The following is a 17755-nucleotide window of genomic DNA, read 5'->3' as shown; positions in this document are numbered from 1 at the left end:
TATCTTAAGAGACATTACCTTTGATGAGAGCAACTTTCCCATGAGCACTACTATAAAACTTAAGAGCCAAAGTAAAGACCTTGTTTTGTAGCACATATTCCTATACCTATGTCCACCAGTCCCAATGCTCCTAATATTGTGAACCCAAACCTTCCTCATGAACCATCTACAACTAGTCAAGCAATAACACCAAAACCATCTCCATAGAGCCCACCTGAATCACCAAGTATTAATCTGCTTGTTGACCATGGACCTTTACCAGAAATTCTTGGTGCTTCCCAATCTTTTGCAATTCCTCAATGAACACATCATATGATTACATCTGCTCAAGATAGGGATATTGAAACCTAGACTTTATACAACTTCATTATAATGCCCCAAAATTTTGAACTTGTAATCTTTTTAGGAAAAAATTAAAGCTTTGCAATCAATCTTTTTTCAAAGTTTAAAATAGCAGTTTAGCGAAAAAATAGTGTTTGAAATATCAAGTCAGTGGACCTTGGGTGCATTACAGGTGAGACTTCCTTTACACAATAGATTTATATCGCCATATCATAATTGAAACTACATAGATTCAAAATGAGGTTTTTGATAATTAAAGTTTATACAAAAGAAGAATTTCAAAATAAACCCTTATGCAAAATTACAAAATGTACTCATGAGCAAAACACCAAGGAAAGAGTGGGATATTGATATCATCACGTCATCGCACCATCGCTTGTTGTACTGATCTATTCATCACTTGTACCCCATGAAATGGATCAAACATATAAAAATCTGGTAGGTGCATAGATATCAAAATTCAGAATAAGAATAACATATGTGTTGTTCCTTCCGTGATGTATAGTTCAGAATAAGTAAAATGAGCATAATAATCTTATTTTGATAATTAACTATCTTGAGGGTATGCACAGGAGAAATGTAGAAACAACTGAGATTGCCTGAGGGTTTATTATTCTATGTATTTTGATACCCCAAACAACTAACTGAGTAAAGTTGACACTTGGTAATCTACTTATAATATGAATGACCATACGAAAGGCATCAACCCAAAAACTAGATTTTATAGAGGCATATATCATCAAACTCATGCATGTCTCACACTACAAGAAAAACGTGGATTAGCGACGGACATTTGTGATGGATTTTTTTCATCGCAAATGTGCGACGGATTAGCGAGAGACAACTATCTGTCACTAACATTCAAAATATTTGCAAAATTAGCGACGAAAATATCTCCCTCGTACTTCTGTCGCTAATGAGCGACAAAAATTTTCTGTCACCAACCACTACAAGAAAAATGCTAATTAGCGACGAAATTAGTGAGAGAATTATTTCGTAGCTAATCTGTCGCTAATTAGCGACAGAATTAGCGAGGGAATTTTTTTCTCGCTAATTAAGGACGGATTAGCGAAGAAAAAATTCTCTCGCTAATTCCGTCGCTAATTTTCGATTTAAACCATCCCATCTAAGGCACGAAATTTTCCTTCTCTCCCCATTCAAAATTTAAACTGATTACTTCTCGAACGATGACGACTTCGTGCCGGAGGAATGCGAGGAAGAAGAAGAACCCATCCTTGATGCCAACGAGCGTCTTATGGCTACCCTCCTCAGCAATCACTCTGTTCTTCACCACGATGATCATGTTTGCGTCCCTGATCGTGGAGAGGCTGTGGGCAATGGCGACGATCGACTTGCTCACCATCACTTTATCTAGTGCCTCCTGGACTACGCGCTCTAACTCCACATCGAGCGTGGAGGTGGCCTCGTCAAGGAGGAGGATCTTGGGGTCCTTGATGATGGCTCTGGCGATGGCGATCCTCTGCTTTTGCCCGCCAGAGAGCTGGATGTCGCACTCTCCCACGCGGGTGTCGTAGCCCCGTGAGAGCGTTGAGATCAATCGGTGAGCGTTGGCTGCCTCTGCGACGACGACGATATCGTCTTCAGAGATAGAGTCATGCTTGTCGTAGGCGATGTTGGCACGGATGGTGTCATTGAGGAGGACGGGCTCCTGGCTTACTAGCCACTGCGTCGTGCAGAACCAGAGTGCGCGCTGATTCAGAGTGCACCAGAGAGCATGCCACAGAGCATACTGGAGAGCATGTCGGTTTTGTGCAAAAGACCCCGCAATGGCGGGCCGGGCTGCTCGGGTGCAACGCATGTGTGGTGCAGTACAAATCTGGCCTGTTGCTACCGGAATACCGCCCGGCAGGGAGCAAATTTTTTTTTTAAATTTAGTGACGGATTAGCGATGGATAATATCCGTTGCTAATTTAAAATAGCGATGGACTCGTGACGGATATCATCCATCGCTAATTTAAAATAGCGATGTACTCACGACGGATCATGTCAGTCGCTAATCTGTCGCAAATTAGCGACAGATAAGTTTTATCTCTAATTAGCGACCAGGATTATGCAATGGATGCTATCCATTATTAATCTGTCGCCAATCCGTCGCTAAACTGTTTAATGATGGATTAGCGACGGATAACATCCATCGCTAATCCATGTTTTTCTTGTAGTGTCAACCACACGTCGATGCTTTCTTTTAACCACTCTGTTTTGTTGTGGGGTATGAAGACATAACAACCATCTCTTAATACCATTTTTTATCTGAAATTCAAAAAAGTTAGATCTTAAAAATTTACAACCACCATCACTGTGAATGATTTTAATCTCATGACCAAGTTGTTTCTTAACTATGAGTTTAAAATTTACAAAATATTTTTGTGTTTCAGATTTTATAACGAAGAGAAAAATTCATGAAAATCTAGAGAAATCATCCACCAAGAGAAAATAATAGTGAAAACCTTCTCTAGATAAACAAGGAGAAGGTCTCCATAAATCATCATGAATTAATTCAAGAAGATGAGTAGCATGAAAATCAACAGGATCAAAAGGTATTCTATGCACCTTAGCAACCATGCATATCGAACAAAAATTAGATCCTTGGTTTTTCTCAAAATATAAAATATTGTCTTTCTCAAGTATTTCAAACACTTTATTTTCAGTATGTCCTAACTAACAATGTCAAATGTCTATTGTTACTCTCTTGGTTGCAACATAAGTTTTCTTTCCCTTGTTTTCATCTTTCTGAGATGCTTTAGTCCAAACATATAAATTGCCTTTACTCGATCCTCTTTTAAGAATGGTTCCTTTCTGCACATCTTTCGCAGTAAATCCATGCAAGGAGAGCTCAAAGATGCATTTGTTATCATGAGTAAACTTGGCCACGTATTTTTTCTTAATATTAGGGACCTCTAAAACATTCTTTAAAAGAAAGGAATTGCAATTTGAGTTGAGGATCACATTACCATAATTAGCAATGGGTAAACTGGCATCATTCCCTAGTGATAGATTTATTTCCTTGGTATTCTTTCTTGTCAACCATGCCTTGATCATTGGAAGTCATATGGTTTGTTGCTCCAGTGTTAGGGTACCAAGCATCATCTTGAAAATAACTTAAAGCTATCGCAGCGAAAGCCTTGGGTATTGATAGCACTGTCAAGCAATGTGATTTTTGCGCCTACAAAATTGGGTATGGAAGAACACTATCAAGTAATATTGTGACTTTTGCGCTTTGAAGTTGGATGCTTGATTGAAACCAAATTTTTGTGCTTTGAAGTTGTTTTAAAAATTCTTCCCAAAGCCATGTCTTTTTTCTCCATGACCTCATAAATAATTTTCATGTCCGCTGCCTCTTTGAGAAAAGAAAGCAATTGAATTGGATTTCATTTGATGTGATTGTTTTGGCACAAACAACTCCAGCCTCTTCTCGTGAGTGAGAAGCATGTTAAATAATTTGACAAATGTTGGGAGTTTGCCTTGAAACATAGAAACTGTGGTAATGAAATTCTCATATTCAACTGGGAGGTCGTTGAAAGTGAACAAGACAAGATCCTCATCTTTAACTTTATCACTAATGACACTTTGGATAATATCTACAAATTTGACATGATTGAGATAATCAATTATAGGTTTATCATCATGCTTGATGTTTTGGAGTTCTCTTTTCAATCGAAGAACTCGCAATTTTGATTAGGACAATGTTCCAAAGTGAGCAAGGCATCACACATGATGCTGAATCTTATAATTTCCCAGACACATTAGCCTTTATCCAACTAAGGGTCAATTGATCAACTCACTTCTGAATTAAAAATTCAGGATTTTGAGAAACACCTTGAACAATAAGCTGATTTGGAGATGAGACAACCATCATTATATTTGATTATTATATTTGATTAAATCATGGGTATACATCACAAATTCTATATGCGAACCGATAGTAGATAGTTGGTATGATCTAATTTTATCAACACGAGACTTGACAAGGTATTTTGTTGCACAGTAGGGTTGGGAATCATCAAAAGACTTGAAACCATGCTTGATGATGAAGACATGTTTGAACCAACCATGAGAACACATTAACAACACTTCAGCTGAGACGATATCAATGTAGATCATGCCCACTCTGATACCATGAAACTTTAAAACTCAAAACAATAATTACACTCACACAAAGATGCATACATGATTAACGTGGTTCTACAATCTGTGCCTACGTCCATGGTAAGGGAGGCCTCTCTCTTTCTTCTTATTTTCTTAACTCTTTTCACTCTACACATTTTGGTGAGTGGAGGTACTACTTATACACCTCGAAGTCTTTACAATTTTATGAGACTCTATCGGGCCAGGGCTCTTCAATATATGATAATGACTTGACTAGATCTAGCATTTAGTGTGAGTTGTGTCTGTCAATTCCTGCATCGACCCATGGTTAAACATTGGGCAACAGCGAAATGCATCCTAAGATATTTGAAAATACTATTCAATATGGGTTATTGATAAAGCCTTCCAAGTCCTAGACAATATAAGTTTACTCATATGCTTATTGGGTCTACACTACAAGAAAAACGTGGATTAGCGACAGACACTATCAGTCGCTAAACAGTTTAGCGACAGATTGGTGACAGATTAACAATGGATAGCATTCGTCGCATAATCCTGGTTGCTAATTAGCGATGTAACTTATCCGTCGCTACTTCTGTCACTAATTTACGATAGATTAGCGACGAACATGGTCCATCGCGAGTACATTGCTATTGTAAATTAGCGACGGATAATATCCGTTGCGAGTCCATCGCTATTTTAAATTAGCGACGAATATTATCCGTCGCTAATCCGCCACTAAATTTTTAAAAAAAAATTGCTCCCTGTCGGGCGATATTCCGGCAGCAATAGACCGAACTTGTACTGCACCACACATGTGTTGCACCCAAGCGGCCCGACACGCCACTGCGGGGTCTTTTGCACAGAACCGGCATGCTCTCCAGTATGCTCTCTGGCATGCTCTTTGGCGCACTCTGAACCGGTGCACACTCTGGTTCTGCACGACGCAGTAGCTGGTAAGCTAGGAGCCCGTCCTCCTCAACGTCACCATCCACGCCAACATCGCCTACGACAAGCATAACTCTATCTTTGAAGATGAGATCGTCGCCACCGCGGAGGCGGCGGACGCTCACCGATTGATCTCAACGCTCCCACAGGGCTACGACACTCGCATGGGCGAGCGCGACGTTCAGCTCTCCGGCTGGCAGAAGTAGAGGATCGTCATTGCCAGAGCCATCATCAAGGGCCCTAAGATCCTCCTCGACGAGGCCACCTCCGCGCTCGACGCAGAGTCGGAGCGTGTAGTCCAGGAGGCATTGGACAAAGTGATGGTGAGCAAGTCGACTATCGCCATTGCCCACCGCCTCTCCACGATCAGGGGCACCAACGTGATCGCCGTGGTGAAGAACAGAGCGATTGCTGAGGAGGGTAGCCACGAGACGCTCGTTGGCGTCAAGGATGGTCTCTATGCTTCATTGGTGGTGCTCCACATGGGTTCTTCCAGTTAGGCCTTCCCGGACCGGAGAAGAGAGGTCGGGTCGGCCTGGTCCTCCAACGCCGGCAGGCGACTCTGACTCCTCTTCTTCCTCGCGTTCCTCCGCCATGAAGTCATCATCGTTCGAGAAGTCATCGATTTAAATTTTGAATGGGGAGAGAAGGAAAATTTTGTGCCTTAGATGGGACGGTTTAAATAAAAAATTAGTGACGAAATTAGCGAGGATTTTTTTCTCTCGCTAATCCGTCCCTAATTAGCGACGGAATTAGCGAGAGAGAAATTCCCTCACTAATTTCGTCGCTATGTAGCGATAGATTAGCTATGGAATAATTCTCTCGCTAATTTTGTCGCTAATTAGCATTTTTCTTGTAGTGTTTGACGACAAAAAAAAAATCTGTCGCTAATCCGTCATTCATTAGCGACGGAATTACGAGGGAGATATTTTCGTCGCTAATTTTGTAAATATTTCGAATGTTAGCGATGAATAGTTTTCTCTCGCTAATCCGTCACACATTTGCGATTGAAAAAATTCATCGCAAATGTCTGTTGCTAATACACGTTTTTCTTGTAGTGTTGGACCTTCCTTTAGTTAAATGTTTCTCTTTATATATATATATATATATATGAATGAATTGGTTCTTTCTTGGTGTGGACGGTATTATCCAAGCCATTTATGACAACAGACCTTTCATAAGTGTTGGGACTGTTTGAGTCATGTTTTTTTTTTGACAAAAAACACGATTTTATAAGCTTTAAAAAATGATTTTTGAATCCTTATAAAAATCTGCTCACATGTTATACCATATAGATCGTATCTGTAAGGCTAGATTCCAAAAAAAAAGTGTGAAAAAACAAAAAGAAAGATTGAGACTGTCCGTACCCTCAATCAATATCTGTCTCATATAATGAACCCGAGATCTCACAATGCAAGTTATTTTAACTGAATCTTACAGCGTAGGCGTGCTCATCATGGTCAATTTGTTGGGTTAGACCATTGAGTAGGAAATGTGATTTATAGGAAAAAATGACAAAAAAACCCATTGTGAGTAGGAAATGTGGTCTGATAATATGGCATATGACTGAACCTTTCATGCACTTTTTCTTTTCTTAATAAAATTGTGTTCCCTTAGACTGGTGCACGGTGGGGTCCCTAGTTTGAAACTCGACATTTGTTTTCAGACTAGGATACTGCTCAACTGCCTCCCTTCATGGAGGGCACCAGCTGGTCCACTCTTCTCGCTCATCCGAATCGCACCTTTTAGAGCTTACATTCTTACTAAAGCTCTAGCAGGGCACAACTAGCGATTGGCTTGAGGGGGGATGTTAAGGAAAGTGTTGAAACCCAGCCCAATGGCAACCTGATCAAGGTCAATCCTCAAGAGAGGCAGCTGGAATTGAGAGGTTGTGATATGGAAAGTGGTGTTTGGTCAAGGCAAACAGAAAGGTATGTCCAGTAATGTTGGCAGTGAATGCATTCAGACAGGTAATATGGCAAGTGGTGTTAGCAGTCAAGGCAATCACAAAGGAAATAAAATGAAGTTGGAAAGAGAAAGGAAAGATCAATGCAACTTGTTATGCAGCCATGATAAAAGGAAATCTCTCCTGAGTGGCATGTTTAAGAAGGAAACTCATAGGAGGCAGAATCTTAGCCCAAACCAGAAAGTGCAATCCACTTACCATGTGAAAGAAAATGCTATTCCTGTGCTTCACGATTTTGTAAACCATGGCAATCAAATATTCCATGCCTTAAATAGAGTCTCATAAAATTGTAAAGACTCTGAAGTGTATAAGTAGTACCCCAACTCACCAAAAATGTGTAGAGTGAAAATAGTTAATGCATCTTTGTGTGAGTGTAATGATTATTTTGAGTTTTAAAATTTTTCAATAAGGTCTATCACTATAAAAAAAATGCTAGTTAGTGACGGACGCTATCCGTCGCTAACGCGTTTAGCGACGGATTCACGGCGGATAGCATCCGCCGCATAATCCTAGTCGCTAAATTGCAATGAACATTGTATATAGCCAATCTGTCGCTAATTAGCGATGGATTGATGACAGACAATGTCCGTCGCAAATCTGTCGCTAATTAGCAAAGACGTAACGATGAAATATATCTGGATATAATCCGCCGCTAACTTTCGGTCGGCAAGTTAGCGACGAATTAGCGATAGACTAAAGTTCGTCGCAAAGCATCGCCTGATTGAAATTGGCAACGGCTTAGCGACGGATTATATCCGTCGCTAATTTTAAAAAAAAATAATTTTTTTTTAAATACATTTCTCATTATACAATTCATATAACCTGCTTATAAAAAACAAAGTATAAAAAACAATTTTCTTGTTATACAATTCTTTCAAGGGTCTTAGACATTAGCTTTGTTCTCATTTCCTATTTCACTTTTACATTTGTATTTGCTTTGACAAAAAGGTTTTGACTAACAGAGATTACCACTGAATTTTAAAAAGTACCCATTCTAGACACACTAAAAACAAGAGTGTCTACAATTTTCAAGTAAATTTTCAATACTTGATTATGACAAATATCCTAACAGTGAGTAGCAAAGTTGGACTGAAGCAGGTGCAACTTGCCAATCATATTCTTTCCTTTTAAATTATGCATTCAAGTACTATGACAATATCTAAATGTGAAAAACAAACTCAAAATTCAACATGTTTGTGAAAAGATCTAAGCAATTACCCTCATGTCTTTAAGAAATACTACCCACACAACAATAGCCCCATCAGCACTTCCAAAAAGCAAAAAATGTTCCTCTTCTGACCGAACTGTAAAAAAGTAAAGAACAAAAAACAAATCAAATGATACTGAATTTTGAAATTTATTGATGTTCAATGGATTTGGATTTTTCTAGTAAAGAACTGCCTTTAGAAATAAAGGGATGCAACAATTGTAATTAAATTATTAGATCAATCACGAAAGTTGGGATGCAATAGCTTATCAAGGAGGACTAGACTCTGTGGCTGATATGAATAATGTTAATGGTTAGGAATACATGCAACATATGAGATTTTTATATAAAGCTTCATCCTTCATTAATTACTCTTGAAAACAGTAATACATGTTGTCATTAGAGCTGACTTAATGGCATCAATACTCCAAGTAGGGTGAGCAGCTTTGAGGAGTGCACTCATCTATGGAGCCCAGGGACTACTCTTCTACAAGTTAACCTGCACCACTGGAGCCCAGGGACTACTCTTCTACAAGTTACAATTGCATTTTTCTTTCAAATATCAAGGAATCATATGTTACGGTCACCAGGGACTACTCTTCTATTATAAAAAAAAGTGCATCTTAAAGTTTCTTTTTAATGGCAACCACAGTGCTGTCTTGCATAACTCCTTTATATACTGTACCATATCCACCTCTGCCGAGTACCCTGCTTTCATGGTAGTTGTTGGTTGCTTTTTAAAGCTCTTCTGCTGAGAAAATTCTTGAATGTGTGGGACCATGTGGAGCAGGCATTTGTTGATATAGCAAAAGACCTCCATTTTGTTTGAAATACTCCTCTTTGAGCATGATGAGTCGCCTTTTCTTCACAAACCAATAAGCCCATATGCCACATGTAAACAAAAATAGCAGACTCACAGTAGTAACAGAGCAATCAACAACACAAGAAAACAAGTTGGACCCTAGACCTGGAAAGCATGAGGACAATATGTTTCGTTATTAGGGATGGTTCAACTTACCTACAACACCTTCTATTACTAGAACAGTCTTCCTGCAACCAGATCCATTACTTGTACCATCTCCCGTGCTTCCAAAAGGGCAAGAGCATTTAAATCGGGGGATCGTATTCTGGCAATGAGCATTAGGAGCACAAGGCTTGTTTTCTGTTACATTGCACTCATCTATGTCTGCAACACATGAAACATATCAGTGGCAGAAGATGATTCTGTACTAAATCAATGACGATCCTATTTTAGGTAATCTTTCAGACTGTCAGGTGTAGTATATCTCGCTGCAATCAACAACAAAACTTATGCCATTAAACATTGAATCCACAAATTGTAAGCAAATATATCAGAAGTCTCATAATAGTTAATGAACTTTAAAACTGTTTTTGGTTCAAGATAAAGCTTGCACCTGCGAATTTCTACTACAGAATATTGTACACTCAAGCTTAACCAATGCACACACATGTATGCTCCTAATGACAGGTTTAGATAAAAAAAAGCAAGGAATATCCAAAATATATAGGATTAAGATAGCAATTTTAGATAACGAAACAGAGGTGCATGATGGGTCACTGTTTGTAGCATAACAAAATTTTTGAACAAATTCAAAAGAGAACATTTAAATCCTCAACACACCTCAAGACATTAAGCGAAGGTGTGTAGTAGCCCTTTCCTCTTGTTGTCCCACTTGACAGAGAACTGCAGAGTCATGGACAGTGGATACCAGCTCACCGGGTGACCTACAAGAGCAAGATAAAAAAAAGGAAGAGATGATCCAATCCTTCTCTCCATCGTGTTTCACCCCACAACCAGCAAACTCTGCTCAACCCACATCTAGCAAGGGGAGCAGCAACAACATGTCCCAGAACCTCATCACCTGCATCTACCACCTGGAGGAGGTGGGAGGCCACCTTGCCCTCCTCACCCTCACCTGGTCCAGGACCCTCCTTGGCCACTCCCTCATTGTCCACCTCGATGGCTCTGCCTGCACCATCGACATCTCCTCGCCTTCCCCTCTTTACCTCTTCTGCCCCAAGCGCGGCTTCAGATCCCTGGGCCACACCAAGCTCTTCTGGAGCTTCGCTCAAGCCCACTTCGACCACGACCCTGAGCCCACCAAGAACTTCTACCTCTGCGTGGTCGCCGCCGACAGGGTGGCACTCCTCTTCGGCGACCTCCCCGACGAGGCACTCTGCCACGCCAAGGGGGATGAGCTCCCCAGAGGAGATGCCTCCCTGGCCGTGCTCGTCTCACGGCAGGAGCACGTCTTCGGCCGCCGCAATTATGCCACCACCGCCCACTTCGGTCGCACCGACCGCGAGCACGAGATCGGGATCGAGTGCAGCGGCGGGGAAGGGAAGGAATCCAAGCTAGTAGTGAGGGTGGATGGCAAGTCGATGCTGGTGGTGAAGAGGTTGGCATGGAAGTTCTGGGAGAATCAGAGGGTGGTCTTCAATGGGCAGTTGAAGCCGATTTGGGGGTAATCGGAGAGAGAAAGAGAGGAGAGGGAGAATTTCCCGCCCTAGATAGGGCTATTTTTTTTATCGAAAAACAGTGACTGATTCACGACGAATTTATTTTGTCGTAAATTAATCGCTAAATAGCGATGTATTTATGACAGAAAAAATCTATCACAAATCCATCGCTAAGTTATGGCAGATTTTTTTTGTCGCTAAGCTCGTTGCTATTTAGCACCGACTTAGCAGCAGATGTTTTTTTGTCACTAATTTCATAAATATTTCGCATTTTAGCAACAAATGGTTTTCTCTCGCTAATCTGTCACAAATTAGCGATGAAAAAAATTTGTCGCAAATTTACGTCGCTAATTACTGTTTTTCTTGTAGTGTATGACAAAAAGAGGGCTTGAGAAAAATAAACTTCTATAAAAAAAATGTAGTTAACCAAGATCCTTAAGAGCAATTTTTTTTCAATAGAGCCGACAATATTTGGAACTAAAGAATAATAATTTCTAGTCACCAAAATATCATCAACAAAGTAGAATATATATATATATATATATATATATATATATATATATATATATATATATATATATATATATATATATATATTTGTAACCCATCTTTTCTGAATACAAACAAAGAAGGATCTATCTTTGAGCTAATAAAACCCCGTCCAATCTATGAATTTTTAAAACCCATTAATTTAACCATGTACACATCCGCTTCTAGAGTTTCATTGAGAAAAACATTATTGACATCCAATATTCTTATTGGCCACCCAAATCCAAGAGCTATCGAAAGAACTATACAAATGGTGGTTGGTTTGACGAGACTGAAAGTTAGAAAAAATAATGCCTTTGTGATGAAATCCCTAAGCAACTAAACAAGATTTATATTGCTCAAGGAAACCATCAGATTTTCTTTTTATCTTGTAGACCCTACTAGTACTCTACATGATTTTGAGAGCTATTTGGTGAGACAAGAGACCAAGTCTTTTTTCTTATTAGGGCAACAAACTCCTCATTCATGGCATGTTTTCACTTGGGATCTTGAGAGGCCTATTTATATGAATTTTTTTCTTGGTCTCAAATAAGCTTAATCAAGAAAGCAACAAGTAAATGATACTTTGAAGCTATATAAAGTCTAGGTTTCAGTGTCCCCATCTTGAGCACATGTAATCATATGATGTGTTCTTTAAAGAATTGTAGAAGACTAGGAAGCAACGGGAATTTCTAGTAAAGGTCGATGGTGAAGAAGCAGATTAATACTTGGTGATTCAGATGGGCTCTATGGAGATGGTTCTCGTGTTATTTCTTGACTAGCTGAGGATGGTTCATGAGGAAGGTTTGGGTTCACAGTAATAGGAGCACTGGGACTGGTGGACACACATATAGGAATAGGTGTCACAACAATAAGGTATTTACTTTGGCTCTTAGGTTTTATAGTAGTGCTCATGGGAAAGTTGCTCTCATCAAAAGTAATGTCTCTTGAGATAACTATCTTGTGTCATAGGTTCTAAACAAATATACCCATGGTGACTGTTGCTATATCTCATGGAAACATGAAGCTTGGATCGAAAAAACCAACTTGTGGGATCGATATGGCCTAAGATTTGGATAACAAGAACAACCAAAAGTTTTCAAAAACTTATTGTAAGGTCATTTTTTAGAAAAGACTTCACGAGAACATTTAAAACTCAAATTTGGTGTTGTAAGTCTAGTTATAGATAGACAGCTGCAACAAAGGCATATGTCAAAAATTTTTGCGAGATACCAGCTTGAGCCATATGAGTTAAACATGCATGTGCAGACAAGTCACTCGATGGCCAATACCAGACTCCTTCAAAAAGGAATCTAAAGCCTTGAATTCGCCTCCTCTATCAATATGCAAATATTTTTTTTTTTTTCAAACAAGATTTTCAACAAGAACTTTAATTTTTTGAAAAACATTGAAAACATCTGATTTATTTGTCAACAAGAAAAGCCAAGTATATTTAGAAAACCCATTAACAAAAATCACATAATTTCTAGGATCACTCACACCCAAGACTGGGGCTAGCTCCCAAATATCAAAAAATATAATCTCAAGAAAAATGTTGCTTATGTTGCTTTCCAATTTCACAAGCAGAGCACACATGAAAACCATTATTTTCAAAAGACAAACCAAAACAATTAATAACTTTAAGAACTATTTTTAAACTAGCATGTCCAAGTCTTTCATGCCATTTATCAATAGTAGTTTTTTTCACCAATAAAAGCTATCTTACTACTACTATTTGAAAAATCAACTGAATAAGGTCCATCTTTCTGTTAGATCATATTTTAGATCACATTGTTTCACAATCAATATCATGATATAAATCCGAATAGGTATTAACATAATAAACATGATTAACAGTTGATCAAAACGAAAACAGGGAGCAGACATGTCGATTTTCATATTATACCAAAATTCAGACAAAAACAAAGGACCAAATAGATACACAGAACATAATAAAAACAATAGTAACATGTTAATACTATGTAACAGGTTAAGGTGTATGAAAATACTCCCCTTAGAGAAGATTTGCCCCCACATATTATACAAAAAAGGGTCCGACGTCCTTCCCTCAGGATACAATAGCCTCAGTGATCCGAATCGGTGCACTCCGATGATAGATCGTTCTTCGAAGACAACCTCTCGAAACCGCTGTTGCAGAAAACCCCTTTCTGGGAAAACATAGGAGAGAGAGCGACAAAGGAAAAGCAGAAACCTTTCACGTTCTGTGAATATCTGCGGTAGCCCTCTAACCACGCCCTTTTATAACCACTGAACGGCTACAAAAGACGTGGAATAGACCCATTACCATTCGATCCAACGGATCGATCCATTATCCATTCTGTTTTTTCTCTTTATTTTATTCCAAATAAAAAATAGTAATGCGGGATAAAAAGAACATTGAACTTAGAATGAATATGTCTTGGGTACCCGACTCGGCACAGCACGATGCGGTGGGCGGGCGCGCGTATGTGTGTGGTAGTCATCCTACTCCCTTGTTCTTTGGAACAAGTATTAGAATCTCCATGTAGGTTATAAAGCCCACAACTTTCTTGAGATTCTTCAATATAGGACTATTCAACATCATCAAAGTCCAAACACACTCCATAAATGAGTTGTCCACAAAGTTTTCTTTATTTGAATTTCCTCTTCTCTTCTTCCTACATCCAACACTTTCACCTTCCCACGAAGCTCTTTTCCACTCTTAGCATCTCTGATGCAATAAAAGGTTGGATGAAACTCGAACACTACTTAGTTGTCTTGGGTAAATCTTTTCACATAAAGCAACTTCTTAGTCATGTTAGTCACATGTAAAATATCATTTAATGAAAATTTTAAAATTTTAGAAGAGAAAAATTAAACTACCAATATGAGATATTTTCAAACCTGTGTTATTTCCAATTTCCACTGAATCATTGCCTTGGTAGTTCGAGTGAAGGGATAATGAGATAGATTGAGATTTATATTGAGCACGATTGACCTATATCTGATGCCTTTGCACAGCTAGCTATAAACCTGTGATTCTAAAACATTCGAGACACCTTCCTTGTGGGTCCACCACCTCATCAGCTTGGGTGCAATATATCTAGCCCACCTGAAATCCATTCCACTCGTGGTCTTTTTCCTACAAGTGCACTTTAGAACTCTACCTACTAACATAGCGCATTCGATTAAAGGTGATAACAAAAAAGTCCTTGACATCTTTCTTAAGATGAAGTGAACTATTTTAGCCCAAATACTAGAAAAGTAATTTTAGATTGTATCCTTCTGAGATATGGTGTTGAGATCCATCAGAGCACCACTTCAACATTGTCGTAGGTCGTCAGAAAATAGTGCTCTGGTGCGGGACGGTAGTTCACCGAGATGACAAAGGTTTGGAGGCACTGAGCAAATCGATGAGAGACAACATTATAGTACCTCTCTCTGGTAGCCCTATTGAATCTCCCAGAGAAGGCAGAGGGCGATGGCCATCACCCTCATCCCCCCCCCCTTTTTTATTTAGACTTATTCTCTAGTTTTGCCCCTTTTGTAAAAGGGGGAAACCCTAAGAGTTTTTTGTTCTTTACGAGAAGGCTAACAAAGCTCGAAGGAGCACTTATCGACATTCTAGTCGACAGATGGAGAGGAAACCGACCATAATACCTCTACTGCACCCAGCGATCCCAGAATGACCTCGTCGAGCTCCTCTTCATCGAGTCCATCGAAGAAGAGACCAGACCTGCCCCCTTTCAAAGTTGAGGAACCCATCAAAAGAGAATGGCACGTACAACAAGAATAAATAGTAGGGCTTCCTCAAGGTTGTATTAGACGGACATGTCTGACGTCTTCGACAACCAACCTTCATAGTCAATCCCGAGCACACCATCAATGTCCAACACCTTCATCCATGTGCTGAGGCAAACAAGCTCACAGTAGATCTGTGTGGCCTCGCTCGCGCCATCGCTTAGAGGGTCGATGGACGGGATATGCAAGTCGAACTTCCCTTTCTTGCCATAGCTCGACCCAATGTGGCCCCAATGCTTGGTTTGGAGCTTCGCCCGTAGACCGATCACTGGCCAGACGTCGAGCTCCTCAGTGATCCTCTCCTCTCGAGGTTTGCTTTTTAATTTTTTTTTACAATAAAAAGGCATTTAATGGAATGGCCTTTTGATGCTTTGCAATTTCATATACATATGGACCTTTGAGCAGTCAGAAAAGTATCTCTGGTAAGTTTTTGAGGTAACTGGCATGACTTGCCAGCTCGCCTTGGCAGAGCTGATGCCAGTGGCGCCTTCGATCTTCGAGTACACGCAGAGGAAGATCTATGTGAGCAATGTCTCTGCGGACATTGACCCACAGAGGCATTGAAGTCAGGAATGCAGGGAACTGGTGACCACTTGCCCCTTATGCTGACATTAAAGTTGGCCTCTGGCAACTCCAACTTTCTCTGCGTCGATCGACAGCTCCAAGCGATGATTGGTATAGATGATCTGTGCACATGGAACGAGGCTCTGATACCATAGATAGATCTAGGATCGAGGTGTGCATCGAGAAGAAGAGGAGTGAGAAGTGATTAATGGCCTTTTTCAGTGGGGGATCCTCAATAAGAATATTGAGACCTCTTTAGTGATTCTACAGAGGCAGGGGCTGAAGAATTTAACCTCTCCTCGGTGGCCATTATTCAGCCATAACTGTTTCATTGGATTTCCAAACTTGCTGGGAATCCAATATATATGTAATGGGCTCCACCATTATCATGTTGGTGCATATCTCAATGACCCACTACTCAAGTGGGTCATTGGATTTCAAGTGAGACCCATTTGGTCACACATGATCCATATCATGATCCAACAGTGATTCGAACTCGCTTAAGTCCGTGTGTCTTCTGTGACGTAGATGTCTACATAGTGTCTTTGCTATGTAGATGTTCCACTCTAGCATGCATCTACTTCGTTATTCTTTTCAAAGACATCTATTTCGTTATTCATGTAGAGGTTTACTAATTTAACACATTATTTATATTAACTCATTCTAAACGCCACACCTCTAGTTCGATTAATATTTCATTACTTATTTAATGAACAAGATAGCTACAATAGAAGGCTTTTTATCTATTAACAAATGAAAGAATGATCTCTGAACAATTCCGTGATTTTTTTTACATTGCCATCCTCAATGAGAATCAGAATAACCAATTCCCCTGCGAGACGTTGGGAAGATCAAAAACACCATGCTGGATAAAAAACCAGTGCCTAGTGGCAAGTTCACCAGGAGAGCGTGGTTGTTGGGATCACTCTCGGAGAAGAAGCAATCCTGGACGTTGGAGTCGCTGATCGCAATAGTCATGAACACGAGCACGGAGAAGAAGGAGTGGACGTAATCCACCCATCGGACCCTGTACTTCGACAAATCCCTGAGCCTCCAATTCCTTGCATCGTCATGCTCTTTCTCCTCATAATTGAAGATCAAGAGTCCCTTGGTAGTGGCGATCCCAAAGTAAACCTTCCCATCTCTTCCTTTAAAACTGTCAGTAAAGGAGAAGAAGATGCAGGAGATGGTGCACACAGAAATAAGCATGAATGTCAAGTATCGGTTGGCAGAGGTGCAGATGCCATTGTTGGTGAAGGATCCAGAGAGAGCTTGGAAGGCCAGGAGGGTGCCACTTGGGAGGAGCTTAATGAGGTTGGCGGCGCTCGCAAGCGTCTTGTCGATCACCACCGAGTGGTTGCCAACCAAGTGGGGGAAAGCAGCCGGTGGCGGCGATATCAATGGAGTTGCAGGAGGCGTCTTCAATGGATAACTTGCTGGTGCTACTGTTGTAGGATTGAGGCGTTCTACCTCAAGTGGTGGTGGGATATGAATCTTAGTTTCTCCCATAACTACTTACAAATTTGTATGCAAAGATGAACAACCTTATGAAATTGAGCACGCAAGTACAATTTGATTGAGCACTTGTTGATTATTACACAGCAAATACTGAAACAGGGTTACGATCAACGTGACACCTCTCCCCGCCGATGACAAGTCCGGGACGTCCAAACCAATCGGTGGTCTCGCCTCGTTACAGAAAGGAAAAAGTTGTATGGAAAATGTGTTGGAGTGGATGGAGAGCCAAGATTTCCAGCTGTGGATGTTGAGCAAGCAGGGGAGGGGAGGGGGACGAGGAGTATTAATACAGGGCGGTGTTTCTTCAGGCACAA

The 17755-nt window shown here is 40.2% G+C and overlaps 1 protein-coding gene and 1 pseudogene across 1 annotated transcript; one reads left to right on the top strand and one right to left on the bottom strand.

Annotated features, from left to right (window-relative positions):
• Window positions 1–10433: 10433 nt before the first annotated feature.
• Window positions 10434–11060, top strand: LOC149837214 (uncharacterized). Its single transcript, XM_090007993.1, has one exon. The coding sequence runs from the start codon at window positions 10434–10436 to the stop codon at window positions 11058–11060; it is 627 nt and encodes a 208-aa protein (XP_089864119.1).
• Window positions 11061–16727: 5667 nt separating this feature from the next.
• Window positions 16728–17432, bottom strand: LOC149837213 (protein DMP3 pseudogene; annotated as a pseudogene).
• Between the last annotated feature and the right edge of the window lie 323 nt (window positions 17433–17755).

The sequence above is a fragment of the Nuphar pumila genome, chromosome 5, assembly GCF_984573655.1.
Source record: "Nuphar pumila chromosome 5, dmNupPumi1.hap1.1, whole genome shotgun sequence".
NCBI classification, from domain to species: domain Eukaryota; kingdom Viridiplantae; phylum Streptophyta; class Magnoliopsida; order Nymphaeales; family Nymphaeaceae; genus Nuphar; species Nuphar pumila.
The sequence above is the reverse complement of the archived record's forward strand: the minus strand, read 5'-3'. Positions and strand labels throughout refer to the sequence as shown.